At 41.1% G+C, this 24,934-nt stretch overlaps 2 protein-coding genes across 3 annotated transcripts in view; one reads left to right on the top strand and one right to left on the bottom strand.

Moving 5' to 3' along the window:
* The first annotated feature begins 205 nt into the window (after positions 1-205).
* LOC134197621 (protein unc-79 homolog) lies at positions 206-20,197 on the top strand. The gene is made up of 45 exons (XM_062666966.1): positions 206-275; positions 342-480; positions 817-953; positions 1,056-1,223; positions 1,685-1,830; positions 1,895-2,018; positions 2,414-2,475; positions 2,539-2,624; positions 3,039-3,091; positions 3,632-3,666; positions 3,727-3,793; positions 3,863-3,935; positions 4,184-4,406; positions 4,555-4,621; positions 4,676-4,713; positions 4,778-4,881; positions 5,094-5,193; positions 5,359-5,447; positions 5,511-5,622; positions 6,002-6,274; positions 6,533-7,234; positions 7,301-7,449; positions 7,501-7,658; positions 7,867-8,063; positions 8,899-9,435; positions 9,559-9,663; positions 9,723-9,805; positions 10,548-10,590; positions 10,646-11,023; positions 11,235-11,631; positions 13,912-14,311; positions 14,750-14,788; positions 14,857-14,978; positions 15,239-15,345; positions 15,538-15,717; positions 15,776-15,847; positions 16,112-16,393; positions 16,874-16,969; positions 17,036-17,163; positions 17,231-17,429; positions 18,739-18,783; positions 18,850-18,996; positions 19,142-19,219; positions 19,275-19,319; positions 19,816-20,197. Exons 1-45 carry the CDS (start codon positions 245-247, stop codon positions 19,969-19,971), a joined length of 6,972 nt encoding a protein of 2,323 aa, XP_062522950.1. The 5' UTR covers positions 206-244; the 3' UTR covers positions 19,972-20,197.
* Positions 20,198-20,233: 36 nt separating this feature from the next.
* The window catches only part of LOC134197622 (cAMP-dependent protein kinase type II regulatory subunit-like), a 9,091-nt gene continuing 4,390 nt past the window's right edge, over positions 20,234-24,934 (bottom strand). For both annotated transcript variants that reach the window (XM_062666967.1, XM_062666968.1), the window contains exons 12-14: positions 24,887-24,934; positions 24,577-24,645; positions 20,234-20,630 (exon numbers count right to left, since the gene is read on the bottom strand). The exon at positions 24,887-24,934 is cut by the window's right edge and continues 10 nt beyond it. In XM_062666967.1, coding sequence (XP_062522951.1) covers positions 20,500-20,630; positions 24,577-24,645; positions 24,887-24,934 — 248 coding nt within the window. In that variant the 3' untranslated portion in view covers positions 20,234-20,499. The remainder of the gene's footprint in view (positions 20,631-24,576; positions 24,646-24,886) is intronic.

Below are 24,934 nucleotides of genomic sequence, written 5' to 3'. Positions count from 1 at the left end.
TAAGTTAGTCTCGCGTAGCCAGACCTTACGGCCGCGTCATACTGGTAGGGTCTGGCTATGCAAGACCAATTGAACTACTCTGTACTAAGAGCGCGTGCAGTGTAGTGTTTGCTACTTACCTGGCATGGCACGGCACACAAGCAACAAGGTAACAAACCAGCATAAAAGCGACTATTCATTGATAGCAAATATTTAGACAACATCCGGGATGTCAATCTCTGTCGACTTCCTTCACTAGATCGTGATGGCGACGCAGCAGAAGGACAGAGAGAACTGTATGACACGTCACATAGAATTACTGCTTTGTCAGTAGCCTAATAGTGCGTTTGTATGTGTTTTAGTCGCTTCGTTGCTGCGCCAGATGAGACAGATATCGGGCAATAAGGTTACGCGCATGCTGCTGGGGAGCACGCCAGCCGGTCGCCCTACAACTGTGCTCGTAGTCAACAAGCTCAGTCAAATAAATAAGATTCTGTTCAGGTACAGAGTGTGTGACAAGCTTGGTGGAGGGTGGAGAGAGGATGTGTGTGTGTGTGTGTGTGTGTGTGTGTGTGTGTGTGTGTGTGTGTGTGTGTGTGTGTGTGTGTTTGCGCGCGCGCGCGCGTGCGTGCGTGCGTTTGTTGTGTGTGTCTGTGTGTCTGTGTGTCTTTGTTGTGTGTGTCTGTGTGTCTGTGTGTCTTTGTCTGTTTGTGTGTCTGTGTCTGTTTGTCTGTGTCTGTTAGTGTGTGTGTTTGTGTGCGTGTGTATTGCGTGTGTATGCATGTGGAGGTATACGTACACATGGAAACATTATTGACAAGTTTGCATTGATTTCAGGCAACTGACTATTACTGGATGGGCAACAAGGCCTTCTATTGCTGCGTTTGAGCCTCTGGAACTGAATTACGTTGAATTGTTGAATATTATTACAAGTTTTATTGACATATTGCCTGAAATAGTAATAGAACCAACAGGTAATTCAGCGATTCCATACAGTTTCTATTGTCTGTTTGTCAGTGTGTTTGTCTGATGGTTGTCTTTCTCATTATTTGTCTGATTCATAGTTTGTTGTTTAGGACATGAAATGCTGCTAGAGACCTTAAAGCATGTAGCATGTCTTTTACCTGTTGAAGCACTCGACTCTCTGTTGTGCACCACAGCATCTGCACTCGGCCACCTTCCAGCTTCATTGAGAGAACAAATCATGGACTGTTTGTGTGACAACATTCTTCCAATTTCTCTCAGTATGTCAAATCATCATATTTTGTAACAATATTTGTCTAAATAGTGTTTGTCTGTGTAACCATCAGTGTGTCAATGTATGTATTGTAGTTGTAACTAACAAAAGAAATTTGCTGATGTTGTTTGACATTACTGACTTTTCCTATCAGAAACTAGTGAGTATACCCACAGAACTGTGCTAATCTGTTGCTACACAACATCGCTTATGTGGGTAATCTGAAGGGACACACACACACACACACACACACACACACACACACACACACACACACACACACACACACACACACACACACACACACACACACACACACACACACACACACACACACACACACACACACACACACCAATTTCTACAGTTAATTACTAACAGTTAATGGTGTCAAGTCTTTGGTATCATGTTGACAATAGTATATAATTATATTGATACTGTTATTTTACTTAATAAATTGCTTTGTAGTTCCTCGGGTTGGCTCACAAGATCAGAGTTTCGCCGAGTTCTCTGTTTCGTTAGTGATAATGAGTGTTCTCCAGCATTGTCCGGAAGTTGTTCATCATGTACGTCTCATTGAAACGCTCATGATGTTGAAGGACAATGTGTGTGAGGTCGGTAGTCATGTGACCAAGATGAATTAGGATACCAGTTAGTATATAATAGTTATGGTTGCAGGACTTACTGGAAGTTATTGGTAATGGAGTGCACACTATCAGAGGCCCTGCTGTCAAACTTCTGTTTTATTTCTGGCCAATTCCAACTGGCACTTCACAGCAGGAACTTGAACTTGGCAATGCAGGTAATTTTGTTTGCAAGTGTGTATGGATTTTATGGTTCTGTGCTTATTTGTCTGCTACATTTGGCTTGTGTGCTTGTCTGCATGTTTGCCTTTGTAAATGGTGCTTACTTGTCTGCCTGCATATCTGTTTGTGTATGTCTGTGTTTATATATATCTGTCTATTTGTCTTCCTGTTTGTCTGTCTATTTATATGTCTGTCTATTTATATGTCTGTCTCTGTCTGTCTGTCTCTGTCTGCTTGTCTGTCTTCTGCCTGTTTGTTGGTTTTCTGTTTCTATCTTGCATTTTGTTTGACAGAGAAGCTACAGGAATTCTGATTTCTAGTTTCATGACATAACCTATTACAGCTTGCCCATTCTATTGTTTATACAGACTGATGTAATATGTATATATAGTGTGGAAAGTGAAGATGTGTCAGGTGACCGTCTGTCCCACACCTGAGAATAGAGCAGTAAAGGTTAAGCAGATTGCTTGTTTAATGCACTGATATGTTCATGTCATGTTGGGTCGATGTTAATAGATGTGTCTGGATCCTATGATCGCTGCTGAGCTTGGCAATGCGCCACCTCCATTGTATATATGCTCATCCTGTCTTTATCTTCTCGAGTGAGTTGCATTAATGGTCTGCTTGTCTGCCTATTTGCTTGCTTTCTCACACTTCAGGACTAACTGATTGTGATATTATTTCTTGGAGAGAAATAGGATAGATAGTGCAGCTGATTTGATGACTTGAAGTTCTGTTGATTTGTTTCAATTTGCTATGCAATTTATAGTTATAGCTAAACAATCCAACAACTTGAAAACATAACATTATAAGAAACTGGACTTTTTAAGAGTCACGTGACCAATCGAGCCACTCACACACTTAGAAGCAAACTGACATCTAAATTTGTAATACATATCACGCAACAAGTCGATTGCAGGGCTCATCGCTATCGAAGTGAAGGGTAGACACAACTTTAGTTATAGCAATATTTAAATAGTTTGGAGTATGATGTTTACTGTCTGTATAATGTGTAGAGAGAAGGGTGGCGGTCTTCCAACTATTGACATTACAGTATCACAAGGTCAAGGTAAGCTAATGGGTCACCCACTATGGTATTTAATGATTTTAAGAGATCAGGGCAGTGTTCAAAAAGTGGTTGCCACAAATTGTCATTTGACGACTAACTGAGTTCATGTGACGACCAGTTATTCCAGCGAGTTTGCCATCCTGATGACTAGAGTCACTCAAGTTATGGTGGACTCAGTGAATTTTGTTTTACGCTGTAGAGTAGAATAGTGAAATTGCTCAGGTTGGGCTGGGAGTGGCATCTCTGGGGTCCTGGGATATCGTTTACTTACCAGAACCAGAACAATGAGTATCACTATTTGATATTTATGAAATATACGTAACAGTCCTAAACTCCTTGGAGACTGAAAATTTTGTGAGGTTGCCAAGGTTGACTACGTCTGCCATAAAATTTGGAACACTGGATCAGAGTGAGATGGTTTTACACCAATCATTCTTTTTTCCAACTACATAGGTTCAGTACATTGTCTGAGTTAAATACACTTGAAAGCAGTTGTCGAAATCATTGCACATTAAGTTGTTGTATCTACTTGCTTTTTAGCTTCTGGCAGCATGCAGAGACACCGTGGAAGGAGGGTGAGAGTGTCACTAAATTGATGGTGGGGTCTAACTAGATGGTTGTGTCACTGTGTTTAGTGGTTAGATGGGGGTCCGATGTCATCTACTTTGTTTGATGGTGTGCATGCGTGGAAAGTGGTGCAGAGTGAGTGGCTTGTGTATTATTTTTGTTTTCGTGTAGTTGTGGTGGTGTAATAGTATTGTTTTGATGCAGAGGATATTCCTGATCCGTGGAGTCCAAACACGAATCTAGAGCAGCAGGCTAACTTGCTTCAGACTATATGCCAGTTAGTTGTCTGTCTATTTGTGTGTGTGTGTGTGTGTGTGTGTGTGTGTGTGTGTGTGTGTGTGTGTGTGTGTGTGTGTGTGTGTGTAAGGATGTGTGTGTGTGTGTGTGTGTGTGCAAGGGTGTGTGTGTGTGTGTGTGTGTGTGTGTGTGTGTGTGGCAGTAATTTTATTAAGTTGATGTAGCTGTAGATAGAACATATCAACTATGGTGAACTAAGCAACACGACTTACTCTTTTGATTGCTTAGGTTGCTGCTAGAAGCATCTCCAGCAATGTTTGGAGAAACAAGTACTCACAGCTCACTGTCATCTATGCATGATGATGAGGATCCTGATGAGCCAGATGGAAATTTCACACAATGGCCAGATCATCAGAATGGCAAACCAGACCAGGAAGACAGGCGCATACTTAGCAAATATGGCATTATGTTGATGAAACATAAATGTACTCCTCCAGGACCATGTGATCCAGTAAGTGTAGTGCAGTACTACATAAGTGAGACAGTAGAGGAATCACAGACACACACACACACACACACACACACACACACACACACACACACACACACACACACACACACACACACAAGGAAATGCTAATGACACTTTTTTTGTGCAGATGTTTATTGGACAATTGATTGCTGCCGTTATTCAGTGGCTTCATGACACAAGGAAGATGCCAGAGGGTACAGTGCCAACACATAAAGTGCATCTTATTTATTACAACTGAAATGTTGTAGGGCCTGTTGGTGCGTGTCTGGGACCTCTCAAACACACAGTAACGTCACTACAATAATTCGAAACTGATTCAGTTGGTTTGTTTGATATTTGCATTATTTTAGCAAGTGAAGGACTGGTTGACTGTGGTGTGTGAAACGAACTTTGATGTGTTGTGCCAGTGTCTTGAACCAGAGCCTCCTATGTTTGCTCGTGTTGGCGGCTGCTGGTAAAATGTTTTTCATAGACTTGAATTTAGTTGTGTTTGTCACATGTTTGGTGCACCAAATTTGTTCTTATTATGCAAGTTTAGTAAAAGCTAGTTTGTAAGTTTGGTGTGTGTGTGTGTGTGTGTGTGTGTGTGTGTGTGTGCGTGCGTGCGTGCATGTGTGCTTGTTATGTATGTTTAAAATTCAAGGAGTTGATATGTTTTTGTTGAAGGAATACATTGACCAGCTATGTGACAAAGCACAAAGAAGGCCTTGGTCACATTTTCATTGTTATCACAGAGAACATCTTCTCATTTGACAAACTGATGGAGGTTAGTTAAGCTTCATGTGTGATTTATCAAATTTACAGTCAATGTGTCAGTCTGTTTATTTCAGTTTTCTGTCTCTGTTGTGTCTGTATTTTTGTTTGTTACCATGTTTGTTTGTCTGTTTATGTTTACTGAGAGTGAGTTTTAAGCAACCAACCATCTGTTTAGCTGTGGCAACATGTAATGCCATCGTGGATGGATGCTGTTAAGGGTGACATCAGTCTTCCAGACCTTACAGAGTTTAAGACAGTTTTTAGGTGAGTTCACTGTTGCTCATATGTCTGCATGATTTCCTCATCGACGGTGTGTAACAAACACAGAGATCTATTTCCAATGTTGTCGATATCTGATGATCACAAGTATGAGTTTATTCATCAAATGTTCAGAGACACGGGACCATTAGAACAAGGGCAAGCAATTTTTTGGCTACAGGTTAGTAGCTGATAGAAATGTTTATTTCATCAGTAAGTTGAGACAGAAGCACACGTACATTCTGGTAACTAGGTGACCAATACTGTAAGTCCAGAAATTTTCGTACTCATGAAAGTTTAGTTATTTTCGTACAGATACCTGGTTGTACTAAAATAACATGAATACTAAAATTTATAGATAGATGCACTTGAATTTGGCTACAGTACAGTACTGTACCGATGTCCTGTACTAAAATAACGTGTGTACGAACTACTTAATGGGCAGAAGTGCTAAAATGTATGAGTACTAAAATTTCTGGATTTACAGTACATTGAGCCAAACATATCTAGATTGCACAGTTGTTATGTATATGAATCATATGTAATGTTTGATGTTACAGAACATGACACGTCTCGAGGTTTATTTGCCAAAGTTGGACGTATTCTTTCTAGATGGCGTGCGATCTCGTTTTGCACAAGGTGTTGAAACTGCCTTTCCATTCTCTCATTGTCCTGTGCAACGAACTGGCAGCACTCCTCCAGTTATTAGCCCCAGTGCTGCTTCACTTAGAGACCCACATCCAGTCTCTGCTGGGAGTTTCAAGGATGGATTTTTAGACATCAATACCCCATACAGTCGATATGTTCTGATGTTGGATCTCCTTGTCGAACAGGTGAATAACTTGTGTTTGTGTCAAACTTGTTATACATGTAGTTTATACTGTGTTAGTTTGTATAGTGGCAGCATCCAAACAAACTTACCACATGCCTGGTGATTTGCAACATACTTCAAGCAGCTTGCTTACTTGGCTATGTTGCAAATTTGTTTGTTTCTCTGTTTGTCTGTTTCTGTCTGTTTGTATATGGACAAGCAAATCTTCTTGTTATAGAAGCAACTGAGTTATTGCATTTTTTGTTATTAAATCGTATAGAGAGCCCTGAGAGATCCTAATGGTAATGTCCCATTTGATCCTGAAGAAAGCAGTCGCATCAACAAGCTTCTTACTCTCATGCTTAACACCAAATGGGGAGGAGAGCACAAAGGCAATCACTCTGAGTCTTACAATGACTGTAATTTGTGCCAGTGTACAAGTTTATGGTTTCAACTGGCATATCAGCTGTTGAGGCGAACGTGCCATGTTTCAATGGTTGCATCTGACACATCAAATTCTCTTTACCAGCCTGGTACTATCTTTGGTGCAACTGTTCGTTTGGAAACATGGAGCTCTCAGTCGAGTGCTCACTTACCTGTAAATGGTCTAAATCAGCAGTCACATGATACAGATGACATCAATCCAGAAGCTGCGTCGTCATCTAAGAATGAAGATGGTACAGGTAACGAAGTATCTGTGTCTACGGTTGGTGTAGACAGTATAGAAGAACGGGATATTGAGCTCAAAACATTGCAAGATCAAGATGAAAGTATGCTACTCATGGAAACTAGACGACAGCCATCTATAAAGAGTGCTGAACATCAAGAACTAGAAAAGACAAGTGATGCTATAAACAAAAGAACATCAAGTGTTTCTGCTCAAAAGAAAAGGCTGGATTATGCTCACACAGGCTTACTACGTGGAAAAGAGTTGTTTTCTGACATGCCTGTGCAAGTGAAACTCCTCATTGGCTGTCTCACTGTATGTATATTTCTTTATAGAGGTGACTACTGATTCGGTTCTGTAACTTGTTTGTTGTGACTGTAGAAGCTGGAGGCTCAGCGTGATGTGGATGTGATGTGTAGTATTGTGAAGTGCATTGAGGTTTTGTGCCTTCAAGGTAACTGTTTGACATTGACAAAGGATTATGATGTTGAGTTGCTAAGGAAAATACAAGAAGGCTCATTGATTCCAAAGTAAGAATGTGGTTGTTATGAAACACGTTGTCATCGTTTTGTTTACTGTAGCTTATGGCATGCTCTTCGGTCGGAACATTCGTATCTCTCTGAGGCTTGTGTTCCTGTTTTGGTGCATTGCCTATCTTACCCATATGCAGCTGAGATGCTGTGGAAAGAGCTGAATGAGGCATTCAATCACGATGATTGGAGAGTTAGGTTTAATGTTGGTAAGGATACAGTTACTGCTATATAGCAATAAAGCTTCAGTAACTGGTTAGTATTACAGACGTCTATATGGCTGTTTGTTGTATGTGTGTTTGTCTGTCTAAATGATGGAATGGAATAAGTGAATGAAGGATCAGTTTATGTGTAGACATGGAGATCAATTATCTCTTTATGCAATTGTGTGTATGAGTCATGAAGTGCTATTTTTAGTGGAAAAGGTCGTTGTTTTGGGAAGATTCTTGAAGGAGGAAGATGTCAAGATGGACGAGATTGTTATCGCTTCATCAGTGATGTCTACATTGGCCTTAGCATTTTCTCGTTTGATTGAAGCAATGGAAGATGTTTGTCCAGCAGTTGCCACTCGAGCTATTCTTCTTTTGAAAACAATCAAGACGTCTTCATTGAAGGTTTTGTACTAGAACACATTCTGGCTTATTGGAATGTAGGGAAATGTTTGTGGACAGAACCAGGACTCAGACAAATATACGTGCATACGCATGAGTGCACACACACACACACACACACTCACACACACACACACACACACACACACACACACACACACACACACACACACACACACACACACAGAAATGGACAAATGTTAAGCCCTCCACGTCTTTCGACGTCGACCTTGAGGTCAGTTGCGGAGGTAGCTCCCCTGCCTCTAGAGACAGGGCCTCCATGCGCTACGTGGAGTCTTGGGAACAACGCTACAATCCATCTGGAGCTTGGCCAGAGTCATCCAGGGGCACTGAGAATGGGGCAGCTCTGGGACTGGACACCAAGGCCCACACGTACCCGTCTGCTGCATGATGTTACCGACAGTGTCGCCTCCACCAAGATCGAACCTTCAACCCTCATCACGAAATACAAGATCCCGGATGTCATCACCAACGCTCTACAATCTGCTCACACACACACACACACACACACACACACACACACACACACACAAGACACACACACACACACACACACACACACACACACGACACACACACACACACACAGGACACACACACACACACACACACACACACACACACACACACACACACACACACACACACACACACACACACACACACACACACACAGGAGCAATAGCTTGCAACAATATGGCTGGCATTGGTGTGTTATTAAATGTATGTTTCTATAGGTTTACTAGTATGTGTTTTTTGATTTGTTTGCTCTGTCTATTGGTGTATCTCTTTCTGATTGGTTTCATTTTGTTGACAGCTTCTTTTCAGTGCTCTGGAGCATCAGTTTCGGTTTGAAGCACGTGATCGTCCACTTATTCTTCAGCGCATGCAAATCTTGAACAACATGCTTCCCAATGAGCCCATCCTTACAGTAAAACTCTTTGTTGATTTATTCCAACATCTCAAGGAAGAAGCTACACACCTAACTGATGATGCCTATGATGGGCTATCACGTAGAGTCACTAGCATGAAACGCTCATTTAGTGTGATGAATAAGACAACATACCAACAGAAAGCACGAGCATCATCATTGCCAACTGCCACAATGCCAAGTGGCTTTCTCTCTTCTAAGTTTGAGGAATTACAGGGTCTATCGTTTTCGTCTCATGATGGATCTCTGTGGAAGTCATGGGATGCTACATTGGATGAGTTTGTGGGCATTGTCTTGAATTCAGCTCACAACGCTCAAACATCTACTGATGGTGGAAAAGGCAGTCAGTTTGTGATTTGTGCAGCTGCAGGAGAGACATCACAGCATGCAATAAAACATCAACTGATTACATTACTAATGCAGGCAAGTTGTGTGTGTGTGTGTGTGTGTGTGTGTGTGTGTGTGTGCATGTGTGCATGCGTGCATGCATTTGTGTGTGTCACACATACATGCTGGTGTTGTTATCGATGTGTTTTGTTTATGCAGTTTATGACCAACCACAGTCCACATCAAAGTGAATATTATGCCTTTGGAGGAAAGTTGAATCCATTACATCGTACAACATCTTTGGCTCGTACCAAGTCAATTGATGTGAGTTTACTAGACGTATATGCTGCCAACCTCATAGCAAATTCTGTTTTTTGTTGCAGTCTAAACTAGTCACTGATCTGCAGAGTTTTTTTGGCTATCAAACAAGAGTGAACAACTTCAATCACGAACCAAGTAAACTTAGGTCTGTTCATTGTACCATAAATGTACTTATTTGTTCGAGGAACTAATTTGAGTGATTTCATGTGGTCTCTTCCTATCCCACAATTAAGTTTTGCACGTAAACAATAATAAGTGGTTGCTGAAGAAGCATTCTGCCATAAATGTGCAAAGAAATTTTGCACAGGTGTTTAGTTCCTTAAAACTGCATGAGTTTTTAGTTTAGGTCTTTCTGTGTTCAAGGGCACACTGGGCGGGAAGTTTCATCTGTTCCTATCTTATGTTTGTTCTTCAGTTTGTGTGAGGTCAACAGCCTGGGTTTTCAGGTTATTTTAGCATCTTTTGTATGGTTGTCTTGGACACACACACACACACACACACACACACACACACACACACACACACACACACACACACACACACACACACACACACACACACACGCACGCACGCACACACATTTTCTCTTGCTGACTTTTGGTATCCAAGTGATTACCATGAATTTAGACCCACACAAATAAGTATTACAGTACATATTGCACTACATATTGACATGCTGCTTGCTTTGCTTTTCGTTCCATTTGGTTCACTAAACTTAATTATAGAAACTATTGTTTGTTCCTTTGCTGCAAGGCATAACAAGTAGATCGTGCTAGGTAGTTTTCGTATGTGTCTTCAAGGTTATGTACAAGCTTGAATGTAAACTTAATACATTTTAATTAATGTCTTATTTGAAATCACAGTTTTTACTTCGTTTTGTTTTTTAGGTTGCTGCCTGAGTTCTCAGCGTACATGTTTGGAATTGCTGATGTCAGTAATTCTGTTTGTGTTAATTGTGTTTTCTTACATTTTGTTCTCTCTAAAGGTTCTTGATCAGAACATCGTTTGGGGCCAAAAGCTGCTTGATTTTACCCTTAAGCTTCTTCTTTATTGTCCTGCTGCATCACGCGATGATGTGCCAGTTTCTGCTGGCAATCAGCCACCTTTGTACAGTCTAGCTCTTCTTTCGCCTTCTCTTCAGTCGATTTGGCTTGTTATTCTTATTATTGTTGTGTATAAATATGAAGATCCAGAACAGGTGGTTGTTGATGATCAAGAAAATACAATGACTGATTACCAGAGGAAAATTGAGTGGCTTAGTCAGATTGCTATGAATACTATATCTCGTCCATCTCATGTGTGTCCACACAGATTTCTTGAATCTTCTTTAAGGCAACAAATGACAATGGAAGACATAATATCGGTAAGTTTGTACAATTTCTTTTGTTTCACATGTTGCCTTATTGACATGTTAGGTTTGTTTGGGCATATGCAGTTGACAGTGCATGCATGCACGTGCGCGTGCACGCACACACACACACACACACACACACACACACACACACACACACACACACACACACACACACACACACACACAAGCTTGTAGCAGTCTTACCAGTTACTTGTTGTAGGTGCAATCAAAGGACCTTGTGTCTACATCATCATCTTACGCTTCTATCGACAAGCATCATTCTGAGAGTAGTAGTAGTAGCAATTCACTTTCCAAATCAGCACTTGGTGCAATGCCAGCTCCCACACACAACGATGTCTCTCGACCACATAGAGTTGAAGGTGCAAATGTAGACCTGAAAGGCCTGAATCCAATTTTAGAGGATGATGCCACTAGTCTCGTATCTTCTACTAGTGAAAGCAAGAAATTTCAACAGGACCCTAGGAGCTCACTGAAGAAGAGTGCTAGTCAGAGACCAAAATGGACTACAATGGCTGAGGTTGGAAGACGACCTTCTATAGTTATGTTTAGTCCTGAGACAAAGGGAGGGCTGGAGGATGAGTCGGACAGCTATGAAGGTATTTCTGCTGCATTTTAAAACGTCTTTCAAGATGCAAAGAGAATGTATACAAGATACAAATTGTCTGTCTGTCTGTATGTCTGTCTGTCTGTCTGTGGAGTGTTTTCTCTCTTCTCGCCACTTGGCTGGTGCTCCATAAATCTCAGCTGACTTGGGGAAGGTATCTGAGCTCCAAGGGTGAGCTAGTGCAATATCTAATTTGACATTATCCCTTGAAGCTGACTCAAACACCACAAGATCGGGTCTACAATTAGCTAGAATGAAGATGTCTTGGTTCTCACTTGAAGTGTGCATTTATGTCTCGAAGGCAATCTCCCCAAGTAGCAGCAATGGTGTTATGGAACCAAACTGGCCCTCCGCCTGTTTTGCAGGTCAGCATGTGATAACCACTGTTGTCCAGCTGAGCGCCGTGGTTACATTATCTAGACCAATCAGATAGAGGAATGGACATCCCCAGATGAAGAAGAGTCGCCAAACGAAATTGTAAGTAGAGTGCGAACTCTTGATCGGTTGGTAAGGCAGACAACCAGGCACCTGCGCTCTTGCCCCGGACAGATCTCAGTTATGCAGCGTCACGTGCTGTAGCAGCACTGGACAAAAGATTCTCTGAACTGACTCGAGCTTGGCATTTGGAAAGCTGAAACTGCAACTTACCAACACCTGACAAACAATTGCTGAAAGACATGTCGTCTGGGAGACATTCAGACTAAACCCTACCAATTGGACCATCTGATGATTTGACGAAACTATTGATGGATGGTAATATAGATTGAAAACGAAAGGGCAATTCGACAGCTGCATGAGCTCAAGACGCCACAAATGCAGAGTGAGAAACAGATGCTAAAGATGTCAAGCCAAATCTTCCCATAGTGATTGGAAGAGAAATTTGGTGCCAAGTGTTGTTACGCAGTGATTCATAGCCGATAAGACGACAAAAGGTTTTGAGTGTGTTTGTGAATTGTGAATGGTTGTGGCTGGGACCAGAAGGTCAGGATGAACAGTTCTTGCTAAATTATTCAGTCTTGGGACATGACACTTATGTAGCAATAGGTTGACAGCCTAGGCATCATCCAATTTCAAGAGCTGGTTACAGAAGTTGGATCCAGACTGAGCCATGTCACAGCAAACAGAAGTGACATAAGACGATGTTTTTAATTGGAGTTCCTAGGGAGAGGCAACCTTCGAACTTGACAGGAATTTGAGCAGTGTCACGAACAACAGCAGTGGCAGACGAACAGAAGATCTCACACTTGTGATCGGCAACATCAAGCAACACAGCAGAGAAGCTATTCTTGAGATCATGAAATGCAGACAAAACATCTTCTAATGAATCCAATAGGAATACATCATCATCCAGATAATCAAGGAGATGAATCCTAGGATGGTGCTTTTGCAGTTCCTTCAAAACTGGGTGAATTGCTGTAGTGAAAGAGCAGGGCCCAAGGGATCTCCTGGTGGATCCCTTCCTCTTATGAAATGAATACTGACGATGTGTCTTGCATGAAAATCAGGAAGCTTGGAGACCCATACATCTGGAAAACATGACTTGATAGCTCAGGACAAGACGCTGACAAACCTGAATTAAATGATGTCTGCTAACAGAATTGAATGCATTTTTATGTCGGTTTTCATTGCTATCCATTCTGGGTTTTGTTGTAAGATGAGATTAATATGGTGAATAATCAGCTTGGTGCCATTTGGAGTTGACACACCATGCTGTATGGGAGAAAAGAAATTTTCAAATTCCTCTTTGCATGCACATTGCTCGAGCTATTACACGTCAAAGGCATTCCCAATGGCAATGGGTCTGACATCTTCGTTTGCTTTAATTAACAGATGTCTGTTGTCTCTGTCTGTCTGTCTGTCTGTCTGTTTGTATATGTGTTTGTCAGTTTGTTTGTCTGTCCGTTCATTTGTTTGGTGTGTCTGAGTATTCTTTCAATTATGTCATTTTGTTTGTCTGTTCGTTTATATTGTATGTATCGTGTATGGATGTATGTATGCATGCATGCACACTGGCAAATATGATTTATAAATTTGAGCTATTACAGTCTTTACCAAATAAATAGGACATGCTCAGCTTATATGTCTGTTCGCTTGCTTGTGTATGAGTGCTGTCTTTCTACTCTTTATTGTATCCACTTTTCATTGAACGTCTGCCTTGTTTCATTTTGTGATGAAATGTGCAATACACATTTCTGTCATGTTTAATCTATTTGTGTATTAGCTACACTTGCTACTTTTGTACGTCTTGAGTTGTTGTCGATTTTGCTTTCAGGTACCAAATCGTCAAGGCATGGAATTTCAGAAGACAGACAGGGTACTTCAGAACTGTCAGAGTCAGAGACATGGGGCAGTCAAAAGGGTATGCAAAGACGTTACTCAGCTTTGAGTTCATCCAGCACGATCTCATCAACTTCATCATCGGTATCTTCCCATGGCAACAGTTTGGTGGGTCTTGGATTGTCATCAACAGACATTGTTGGACAGAGGTCGATGACAGAAGGCATGTTCTCTTATCACAATATTGAAAGGATCTGTCCTGGCTGTGAGGGGATACTGGAGGGATGTAATGAAGAGGTTGCTTGTCTGGCACTCATTGCTATAGGAACGTTCACACACAGATATCGTGAGCACAGTGCAACGATGCTACAAGATATTCTCGACTGCATGGCCAGGTAGTGCAGTGTTTGTCTTCAGGGTTTACTGTGTGTTAATATTGTATGATCTTGCTAACATGCATGAACTAAACTGAATGCAAATGCCTTAAAATTGAGTTGTGGTAATGGTATTTGTTCATATTTCTCTTGATTAGTGATAATAGTGACATCATGTCTTTTCACACACACACACACACACACACACACACACACACACACACACACACACACACACACACACACACACACACACACACACACACAGATTGTCACAATATTAGTAGAAATTTTATCTTATATTTCCCCCCCCCCCCCCTATTAGAGATAGAAATTAAGTACAACACAAGGGTATTCAGGTTTAGAGCACATTTATACATTTCGTGATGGTAACTTGTTAATTTTGGAGTCAGTGTGTTGTGATGTAATTCACCTGTACTATCATACTTATTTGTTTAGTATGGCCACCACTCCTCTCTATCCCTGGCAATCTGAAAAGTAAGATTTTCTGTTGTCTATATTGTTTTAATTAATGATATATGTCTTTGTTGTCTCTTCTTGATTAGTTCTGTTCTCGTGACACCATCTGGCTCTTCTGTTGCTGTGGCTCGTCAGTTCCTACGTTGCATTCTTCTTCAGTTTGCAGGCTATGGATTGTTTCAAGAACTGTTTCGAAGTGAAAACACAAGTATGTCAATGTTACTTGTAAACAACTTGCAAATTGAGTAGTGTGTGTCTGTGTGTGTGTGTGTGTGTGTGTGTGTGTGTGTGTGTCTGTGTGTCTGTGTGTCTGTGTGTCTGTGTCTGTGTGTGTGTGTGTGTGTGTGTGTGTGTGTGTGTGTGTGTGTGTGTGTGTGTGTGTGTGTGTGTGTGTGTTGTCAATTTGCTCATAGAGTTAAAGTCAGTTTGTCAGGAAACAGTCCAGCTTGATTTATTTGGTTTATTTAGGCGCAAAGCTAATAAAGGCTATTGCTGTATCTTTGCCAGACAAAGGAGCTGTTCCAATCAATTATCCTGGTCTCACATTATCCTCACCTATTTACTACATAATGGAGGTAAGTTACGAGGTGTACAACAACTGGACTTTGTAGTGTCATTGGCTGTAAAATCTAACTAGTAATTTGTGTGGAAAGTATCTTTAGGCAATATCCTACTTGTTAGTCTTGCAATCAAATAACTTTGATTGAAAGTCAGTAGTACACACAGTGTGTTGGCTTTTATCTTTGTTCTGTTGCTGTTTGTGCCAGAATTTTTCGAAACACATGGTATCTCCTAGTGAGATGATGCAGATGATTAGCAACGTGGCCAGGTATATAGAGAACCTTCTATCAACTGCATCTAAGAGCTGGCAAGATATTCTCTCTCTCCTACAACGTCTCTTCAGAAACTTACCTGACATATATCAGATGATGGACAGTGATGTGAAAGTAGATTTTGTTTTATTGCAGAATTATTGAATGAGGTGTAGAGTTGTGTTTGTTTTAGAGAGATTATTTACCAGCGATGAAGCTGATGATTTGCTCATTACAGGCAGCAAAGAGCACAGACCTGGACAGGGTGAGTTGTCTGTAAAGTCACTACATTTTGAACTTGTTGGTGTGTCTGTCAGTTTGGCTGTTATTGACATTGGTTGCCTGCCTAGTGTGTGCGTGTGTGTGTGTGTGTGTGTGTGTGTGTGTGTGTGTGTGTGTGTGTGTGTGTGTGTGCACGCACGGGCATGCGTGTGCACACATGTCTGTTTTGTTTTGTTTTATTGTAATGATCAGTAGTAAGGATGTACATATCTTATCTATACACTGTATACATATTTCTGTTTCTCAGAGTCTTCTTGGGCCTTTCTCTAAGCTTTTGTCTCAAGCGATAGCAGACATGTCCATTTCTGTAGCAACGTTATGGGCAATCTGTTCTCGCTGCTACACGACAAAAGACAGAGATAAACTGACGAGAGTTGTTACTACAGAACTGGAGTTGGGGCTGAGATTCAAAAAAGAGATGAAGCTTAGCTTTATGTTGAACTTGGTCAAGTTCGTGTGTGTAGACAGCGGTGCATACATTGGAGAAGTTGTTGACTTGGACGGCAACAGTTTGTCAGTGTCTGCAATGGTATATACTGTATCATGTAATTGCATTGCTGTGTTGTCTGTCTGTCTGTCTGTCTGTCTGTCTGTCTGTCAATACATATATTTTCAAACATGGAACTATTATACATCACTTCAAAGCACATAACTATAACTAAAGTCCAACACTAGTAACAACATATACCTTGCAAATTGCATATGAGAGGCTAGACTCTAGAGCTAGGTACAAGATACGCAAGTCAGAAGAAATGAATCCAAAGAAGACCAGGAGATGGTGACGACAGAATCGGAGAAGACGCAGTCTGCCTGTCTGTCTGTCTGTCTGTCTGTCTGTTTGTTCGTCTAATGAAGGTGCTGAAATATGAAAATTACACGCAGCTGCACTCAGTCCTGTTGCTGGTCAGCTAGTCTTTCTCTCCGTTTGTGTTTTCTGTCCTGCATGCCATCTTGCCATCTTTTTCTGTAACCAAGTTATGGAGTTGATGTGAAAGTTTTTGTCTTGTAGGCGGGACAAACTGGTGCTCAGTATGCGGTTCAATACATTCTGCCTGCTGCGGCTACATTCCTTGGTGACAAAACAGTGTACTCCAAACAACATGCTGTAGGTTTTGTCATTTAATTGGTATGCATTAAATTGTGTTTTTATGTACTCTGTGTGCATGTACAGATTGGCAACGTGGCCCAACAGTTGAAAACTGCAGTTGCACAAATGATTGGCATTGAGCTCTACTATCAAAGCGATGAAGCATTGCAAAAGATTTTGCCATGGCTACGAAGTCGAGATGCTAGCATAAAGCGAGTCCAGTCATTATGTTCATTCCCATGATTTTTTCAAGGTTGTTGGTGTGTACTTGTGTGGTAGCAATGTGAACGATGTTGCCAATCATTTGGTCGTGTTAAGTTGGGTGTTGCTTGGTGCAATCGCATATCGAGCATCAACAAGTGCAGTTTCTGATGCAATAGACATTATCCCATTTAGAGAAGAGACGTCTCAGTTACTAACTGATCAATGTACAATGATCATTCAAGGATTGGGTGTTCCTGTACGAGAAGAAGTCTGGGTAAGTAGAAATTGTCTGAATGTTACATTCAAACATTTAAATAAGTTTACAGGTGATTTTGGTGGTAGGTTTGTGTTCATATAATGCGTCTTTACATCTAATAATCTCTGAAAGTTAAATGAGCAAAGTACTTTGAATGTGCTTACTTTCTTGCAACATGCTGATCTGGTTCAAGCATATCTTGACAGGCAGTTTTTGTTTCTTCTTGAAATTTTTCTTTATAAGAATGTTAGATATTTGGAAATTTATTACTTACCAATTTAAAAATACATTATTTGGTGTGTGTATGCATACCTTGACAGATGGAACAACACATTTTCAGTTATTTTTCAGCACTTGTAATGACAGTTGTTGACTTAGAAGATGTGTAAGTACAAGGATCAGTGCTGAACATTCTGTCCACACAAAGTGTGCCATCTGAGTTGCACCAATTTGTAGTTGATATAGGTAGATCATGAGTGGTCTTAGGTACAACTGTGGCTTTATGGCATCCAACCTGATACTTAGTAGTTGGCGAAGAGGAGTTGACCTCATTTGTGAGGAATAACAGGCCAACCTTAACTGTTCCTAAATGTTGGAAACCACAATTCATGTTAGTTGACAACTTATGCAAGGCCAATTGTTTGGTTTTTGCTATAACACTCTTCAAGTGACAGTTGCTGGCATCTGTTCCCTGATAACACTTTTTTTGGCATGTGGATCACTTGTCTTTAGCACATGATGAGGAAAGATGTGTAACTTGCCAGTCTGTGTAGCAAGTATTTCCTCACTTTACCAAAGGCATTGACCTTCTGACTTGGGTGAGTACTTTGGTTGTTGGCTAGTTGGTGATGATGCTTTCCCTTTGTCTGCACTTACAGGGAGGTTTAGGAATCAATGAGAAGTTGCTGTTAACTGAAATGTGGGGAATTTCACAAAAAACTGCTTTGCCTGGTTTAAGAATTTATTTATGGACTATTGCTGAACAAGAGAAATCCATAAGCCAAAAGACTATAGGATGGATTTTAGCTACTATGCAGTAGATCAAGTCAATTTGGTAAGCAATAACTAAATATTTAGTAGTATGGCTCACAGCAAGATCTAAGCACAAGTGATCTGCCTGGCATGTGTAATAGTTTTCTGAAGCTGCATGTGACATGTCAAAATGCAGTGGAAACAGCTCTTCACAGCTGTTTGACTGTGAATCTTGTAAACCCTATCAGTGTCTTCAGTTTGAAAGATTAGTTATCTTGAGTTTTGAACTAAACTGGATGCATGTAAACTTGGTATTCTAGTGGTGGTTGTGCTTATTATATTGTGTTATGTTTAGCTGGCCAGAGTTTCTCTGTTGCCCTTATTGTTTGAACTGTGCAAGGTACAGGATATCACACTACACTGTACTGTTTAAATACAGAATAGCTGATGACTGTCATTTCAACAGCTGTGGACTGTTTACTGTGAAGTCTTCTTTCCAAGTGCTATGCCTGCATCGTATCTCTCAGAATTTTGGAGTACTGTAACTGTCAGTGTTTTAAACGTTCTTGCCAGCTTCCCCATCTATACTGACACTGAACAATGGAGGAGAAATGTAAGTGCCCTTTATGTTTGTGCTTGTGTGTTATGGTTGCTGTTTGTGGTTGTTTTCATGTCTTGTGTATGCCTGCATGTTGTTTGGTTGCATGTGTGCGTGTGTGCGTGGTGTGTGTGTGTCCTAACAGCATGGAATGTTCTAGCTTCCAAGACAACTATTGCAGCCCTTTGTATGTATGGTCGACAGCCTTCAAATGTTATCCATCACTTCACTGTCCAAGGCACGTGTTTCACAGAGACGGTTTCATGTGGCTAATCTACTCTTTGTTCTTATAGCTGCTACCTCGATGGCTGGAAATATTTTCTGTGTTTGAGAAAGAGGTAAGCAGTTTGTATATTGATACATGATAAGTCACATGGCATGATGCATTGACTTGAACTTTATGTATGACAACTAGTACACTAATGAGTATGATGTGTGCATTGAACTTACAACCACCAAACGCTGAATGAAGACACAGTTTTGGTAGGATTGATATCAAAATGATGGTTAATGTACTCTAACAGCATTTTATATCCATGTCGCCTGTGTGTTTCTCAAGAGATTATGTAAATTATTTTTGCTGCTTTCTGTTGTCTTCCAACCAGCCCATTCTTGACATTTGGACTTACCAGCAATGTCTGGTTAATATTAAGTATATGTAAGTAGACCAACATGATGCAAGTGATATTGTGCTTGCTCTGTGTAATGTTTTTGTCACTGTTTCTTAGCAATACTTTCTATCGTACAGAGCATGCTAGTGACTTGAGATTTGCTTTGCAGTGTTCACTGTTGACAATAAAGCTGTGTGTGTGTTTAATTGGATTTATTTCCTAGCTGGCGGCACCTCTTCGAGATTACCTGCAGGACTGTAGTCGTCTCTCTCAAACCGAGGTCAACTGGGATCAGAACGACGTTCGTCTGTTGAGGTGGCTTCTACACGAGCAAGATGTGTTGGCTAATATTGAAGTACAAGTCAAGACAAAGACATAGATAGAAGGTACGAACGACTCAATTGTGACAGCAAAGCATTGTTCTAAAGACACATAACTACTTTAGAACAATGAATTTTTGTGTATAATACTGTATATGGGTAGTGTATACATTAGCTGGCAGGTCCCACTGTAAACAGTTGAACAATGTTAGTGTTTAGTCTAATACAGAAAATACTGACAATTACATGCAGTTCGGTACAAGTTCAGTACACGTTCGGTGGTGCCTGTAAGAGCAAAAAAGAGGCAGCTACACATCCAAATACATGAGCACACAATATATTCTCATAGTAGAGCAAAAAAGTGGAGGCAGCACCATCCAATACACTAACACCATTATATCTCATAGCATCAGTACACGATGAGTACAAGCGTTTGCTATGCTGTTTGCCAGGTAAACAGCAGGTATCAAAGTCTTCACTTTCGCAAAACTGCAAGCATGCTTATGTGTTAATGTTTGAACGCTACTCGATTAACTGCTAGAACACAAAAGCATGAAAACCAGTTCACCACCTCGAATCGTCGTCATTCATCTCGGATCAGTAACGTCCATCGTTGAACCAAACAGATCGATAAGCTGTTGCTCGTAGTGATCGAAATTCCGCTTCATGATCTCCATGCACGGACCCAGGAGACGTTCAAAAGCACTCACGTCCAATACTACAAGAATAAGTTACTGTAAATTTGACTTGCAAGCAACGAGTTTGTTAGAAGGACTAGCGTGTGTGTGTGTGTGTGTGTGTGTGTGTGTGTGTGTGTGTGTGTGTGTGTGTGTGTGTGTGTGTGTGTGTGTGCATGCACATGCATGCATCAGGTCCACAGAATCGCCATCAGTTGGTTAGTTACCTTCAAATATTACATGATCACACACGATGTTGACTGCCTAGTTCTAATGCAGGAATACCTGCAAATTTTTGTATTCGATTCTGATGTACGTGCATGATCTGAACGACAGCAATAGACCAGTGATATAAGTGCACATACGAAGAAAAGTTTTTGAATGTATAAAGTGCAAAACGTAGCTCCAAATTATAAGAATCACAGACAGATCCATTCACTCAATGAAAACAAAACTGAGTGCATACTAGTGGTTTGCATGCAAAGCAGCTCATCATCGATCCTGTTTCTATACACACCCATTAATAAGTTATAATCGTTTTGTCAGTGTTCTATATATATGTGGGCGTGTAATTGGTTGCTTTGGCGACCATCTTCTTGGATGTGGTCACGGTTCTTTACGTTCTAAACGCCACGATGCACTGAGGGACATCATATATCACGCATTACTGGTGGATAACGAAGGCGCTCAGCTCGAGCAACGTTGTGGTCCAGACAGCAATAGCCGCCCTGGAGATATCTTTCATCCAGATTTCGCTGATAATAATAGTGGAGTCTTTTGGTTTGTGGACATCTTCCAGTCTTGCCACTTTGAAGGTTATCGCGTCCAAGACCACAGCAAAGAGCAGAATAAGTTTTAGGGCAGTCAGTAACTTACTGCAACAGCTTTCAGTTTGCATATTTCAGTTTAACGCACGTATGATTTGCACTAGTTTGCGATTTGACACTGAGTTTGACTTTTGGGATTTGCCAACTTTGGCAGGGGACGGGTAGTTGTTATCTGAAATAAGAATATACATATATAAAAAAATTTATATATATATATATATATATATATATATATATACAGACTTGGACAAAATTATAGGGACACCCCGCTGTGGGTATGTAGTAACACAATAATTAGGTCACAATTTACCAACTATCAATATTGTTAACAACTTAATAGTTACCGCGTTGATTGTTAGGTTTCTTGAGAATACTGTAAACCCTAAATTGCTTTCTTTACGTTTCGCATTGCGGAAAACGAGACCTAAAAGTGTATGACGTCATGACTGCGTAAGCGTCGTAAGTTAGACTCTCTCTGATTTTGTTTAGTGGCTTTTAAAAAGCCGGTTTTAATAACGCGAAGGAAAATTGAAGCCCTTCACCAGTTCCTCAGTACCGAGTGACCCACCTCTTGCCCTCCTGATTGCGTCCAAACGTCGTGGAACACTTTCTGCCAAGTTCCGGACACGCGCGGTTGGAATCTGCTGCCACGCCTCTTGTACAGCATTCCAGAGCTCAGCTGCAGTTCTCGGTTCGCGACAGTTGGCAGCAGTTTTGAGTTGATGCCTCAAGTTCTCGATTGGATTCGCATTAGGCGATTTTGGCGGCCAGTCCAACAGTGTGACGTCATGCTGGCGTAGCCATTGTCTTGTTGACCGAGACGTGTGGATTGGCGCGTTGTCCTGCCGGAAGACAAAGTCGTCTCCTATCAGTGCCGCTGCGTCTGTAAGCATGTGCTCTTCCAGAACCTGTTGGTACGCCGTGCTGTCCAAACGACCTTCCAGTTTCACCAGAGACCCCACACCATGCCAATACATCGATCCCCACACCATCACACTAGCCACGTGCTGGACCATACAATCACAACATTCAGGGAGAAATTCCTCACCTTTGCCACGCCAAACGTACAGAGCACAATCGTTTCCTACGCTGACTTTTGACTCATCTGTAAAAAGAACAGATTTACAGTCATCCAAAGTCCATTGTGTGTGAGTGGTTGCCCATCCCAGTCGCAAATGCCGATGGGTTTCTGTTAGCAGTGGTTTTTTTCTAGGCCTCCGAGCGTTGACTCCTGTCTCACTGAGACAACGACGGACTGTTCTACTTGACACCTGCTTGCCGGTTTCATCAGCCAGCTGATACAAGAGCAGTCGTGATGGTGCTCGTCGGTTCTGCAGTGCCATTCTCTTCAGTCGATGATCTTCCCGGATTGTCGTTGCCTTCCACGTCCAGGTCGTTTTTCCTAATCGCTGCTGCCATGGGAAAGCCGTTGCAGGCACTGATGAACCGAATTCCTGGAGCGGCGGACAAAAGCTGCGATCTGATGCACAGAATGGCCAACTGAGTGAAGGGCTTCGATTTTCCCTCGCGTTTTTGGACTCAACTGTTTGCCTCAAGGCATCGCTGCCACTCGTGAAATATCGCACGGAACAAGACTCTGCAATTGCGTGCATCTGAACGTTCAGGCTAACTTATCGCCTCAGTTTGGCGGTCTCAAGGGCAGCGGTTTTAGTGCAGCTGACATTTTGGCGGTAGCAGTTTGAGATTTTGCTACGTAAAACGTGGACCGGAAGTGGCATGTCAATGTTCTTTTGTTGCTATAACTTTTAGTTTTTGTCTTAGCAGGATTTTTTTGTAATTAATTAATGTCGCATGATTTTTGAATACGTTGAAGTTTGTTTATTGATTAAAATGGCAAAACAATTCAAATTGTGATGACATGCGTGAAATCAATGCGCAAAAACAGATGATTCGCCTTTTTTTCATAATGTTGATAAGAGGACCCACAAAATTGCTTTCACTCTCTACTACAGAGCATTCTTAGAGTGTATGCCAAGAATGAGCATCCAAGAGCGATGAACGTGTACAAAGGCAAGAAAAGTAGGAATGGCCGTCTTCCTTCTTCAAAGCAAACTAGATGCGCGGTAGGTAGTAAGTACAGCTGCAGTCTTGTTACATACTAACAATGGCGCAATCCATGAAAAAAGAAATTCGAAAAACATTTGGTTTTGGTAAAGAAAAATTCAGTGCCAAAGTTAGACTAGACACAAAAATGCCAGGTGTCCCTATAATTTTGTCCAAGTCTGTATAGTGTTCTCGCCAGTACCATCAAAATGAGGGTTGGGAGAGGGAAGGGACGTTTGGAGTGGGGAAAACAGCATTTACTGACTGTTGGGACAAAATTGGAAAGCCTTAGCATGCATAGTGTGGGATGGTAGATCTAACGACATTAGTGGTCTTGATGGTCCCAAAGTTGCTACAGAACAATACATATTCTCATGTCAGACATCTGGTAATCTTGTGTGAGTGCATGGTCTCCTTGTTTGTTGTTGACCTTTCACAAAAGAAATGCTAATGACTGACTGTGGTTGCAGCAGGTGTTCTACTAATTACTGTTTATCTTCAATCTCATGTTTTGTACACCCTTAAGCCTGGTTCACAATATTGACGCCAATGTCCACAATAGAAATGAATCCTATTCCAGTGGTGATGTCGACGGGCAACATCAAAGGTTGCCGCCAACGTCGAGGCGGTTTCTTTGAAGTATGACGCTCGTCGGCGTCATATTGTGAACCAGGCTTTACTCTTTTAGGTCAGCTCATAATTCCAGTTTTAAGTCAACTTGTCATTGTAATAATACTGTTATCTGTCTGTCTGCCTGTCTGTGTTATGTTGCATTTGATTCTAATACAACTAGAGGACAGATAAAGTAATTTTATGATGTCATTACCAAATATGTCAACATCAATGACGTCATATTGACGGTTGGCAAAAAAATCCTGGCTAGAACATATATATATATATATATATATATATATATATATATATATATATATATATATATATATATATATATATATCAGTCTAGTTGACAGCTGATTTGCCTTGTAGAATAATCAGCAACAACTATTACTGCCATATTTCATGTGTGAAATAAAATAATAAATCAAATAACTTAGAGCTGATTAACTTTACGTCTGTTGTAATGATGCCAACTAACCTGCACAAGTGACTTCATCTTGAGCATAAACATTGGCTGCTCTTTGTTTATGAGTAACAAGTGCTAGTTCTGTAACATGATATACAGTTAATTAAACAGACATCACGCACACACACACCACACACACACACACCACACACACACACACACACACACACACACCACACACACACACACACACACCACACACACACACACACACCACACACACACACACACACACACACACACACACACACACACACACACACACACACACACACACACACACACACCAGTGAACAGAGACAAACCAAGACAGATCGGTTACCTCCAAAGTATCCACCTCTTGACACTGTCGTCAGCTCCACTTCTCTAC

Source organism: Corticium candelabrum, chromosome 22 (assembly GCF_963422355.1).
Source record: "Corticium candelabrum chromosome 22, ooCorCand1.1, whole genome shotgun sequence".
NCBI classification, from domain to species: domain Eukaryota; kingdom Metazoa; phylum Porifera; class Homoscleromorpha; order Homosclerophorida; family Plakinidae; genus Corticium; species Corticium candelabrum.
This window is presented reverse-complemented; position numbering and strand designations above follow the sequence as displayed.

What these genes read in the sequence shown, in the direction of transcription:
- LOC134197621 (XM_062666966.1), top strand. Translation starts at nt 245, where the DNA reads ATGGCGACGCAGCAGAAGGACAGAGAGAACT. An exon ending in AAGCAATTTTTTGGCTACAG is followed by an intron (nt 5,623 to 6,001) that starts GTTAGTAGCTGA and finishes TTGATGTTACAG; the next exon opens with AACATGACACGTCTCGAGGT. An exon ending in TGTACTCCAAACAACATGCT is followed by an intron (nt 16,970 to 17,035) that starts GTAGGTTTTGTC and finishes GTGCATGTACAG; the next exon opens with ATTGGCAACGTGGCCCAACA.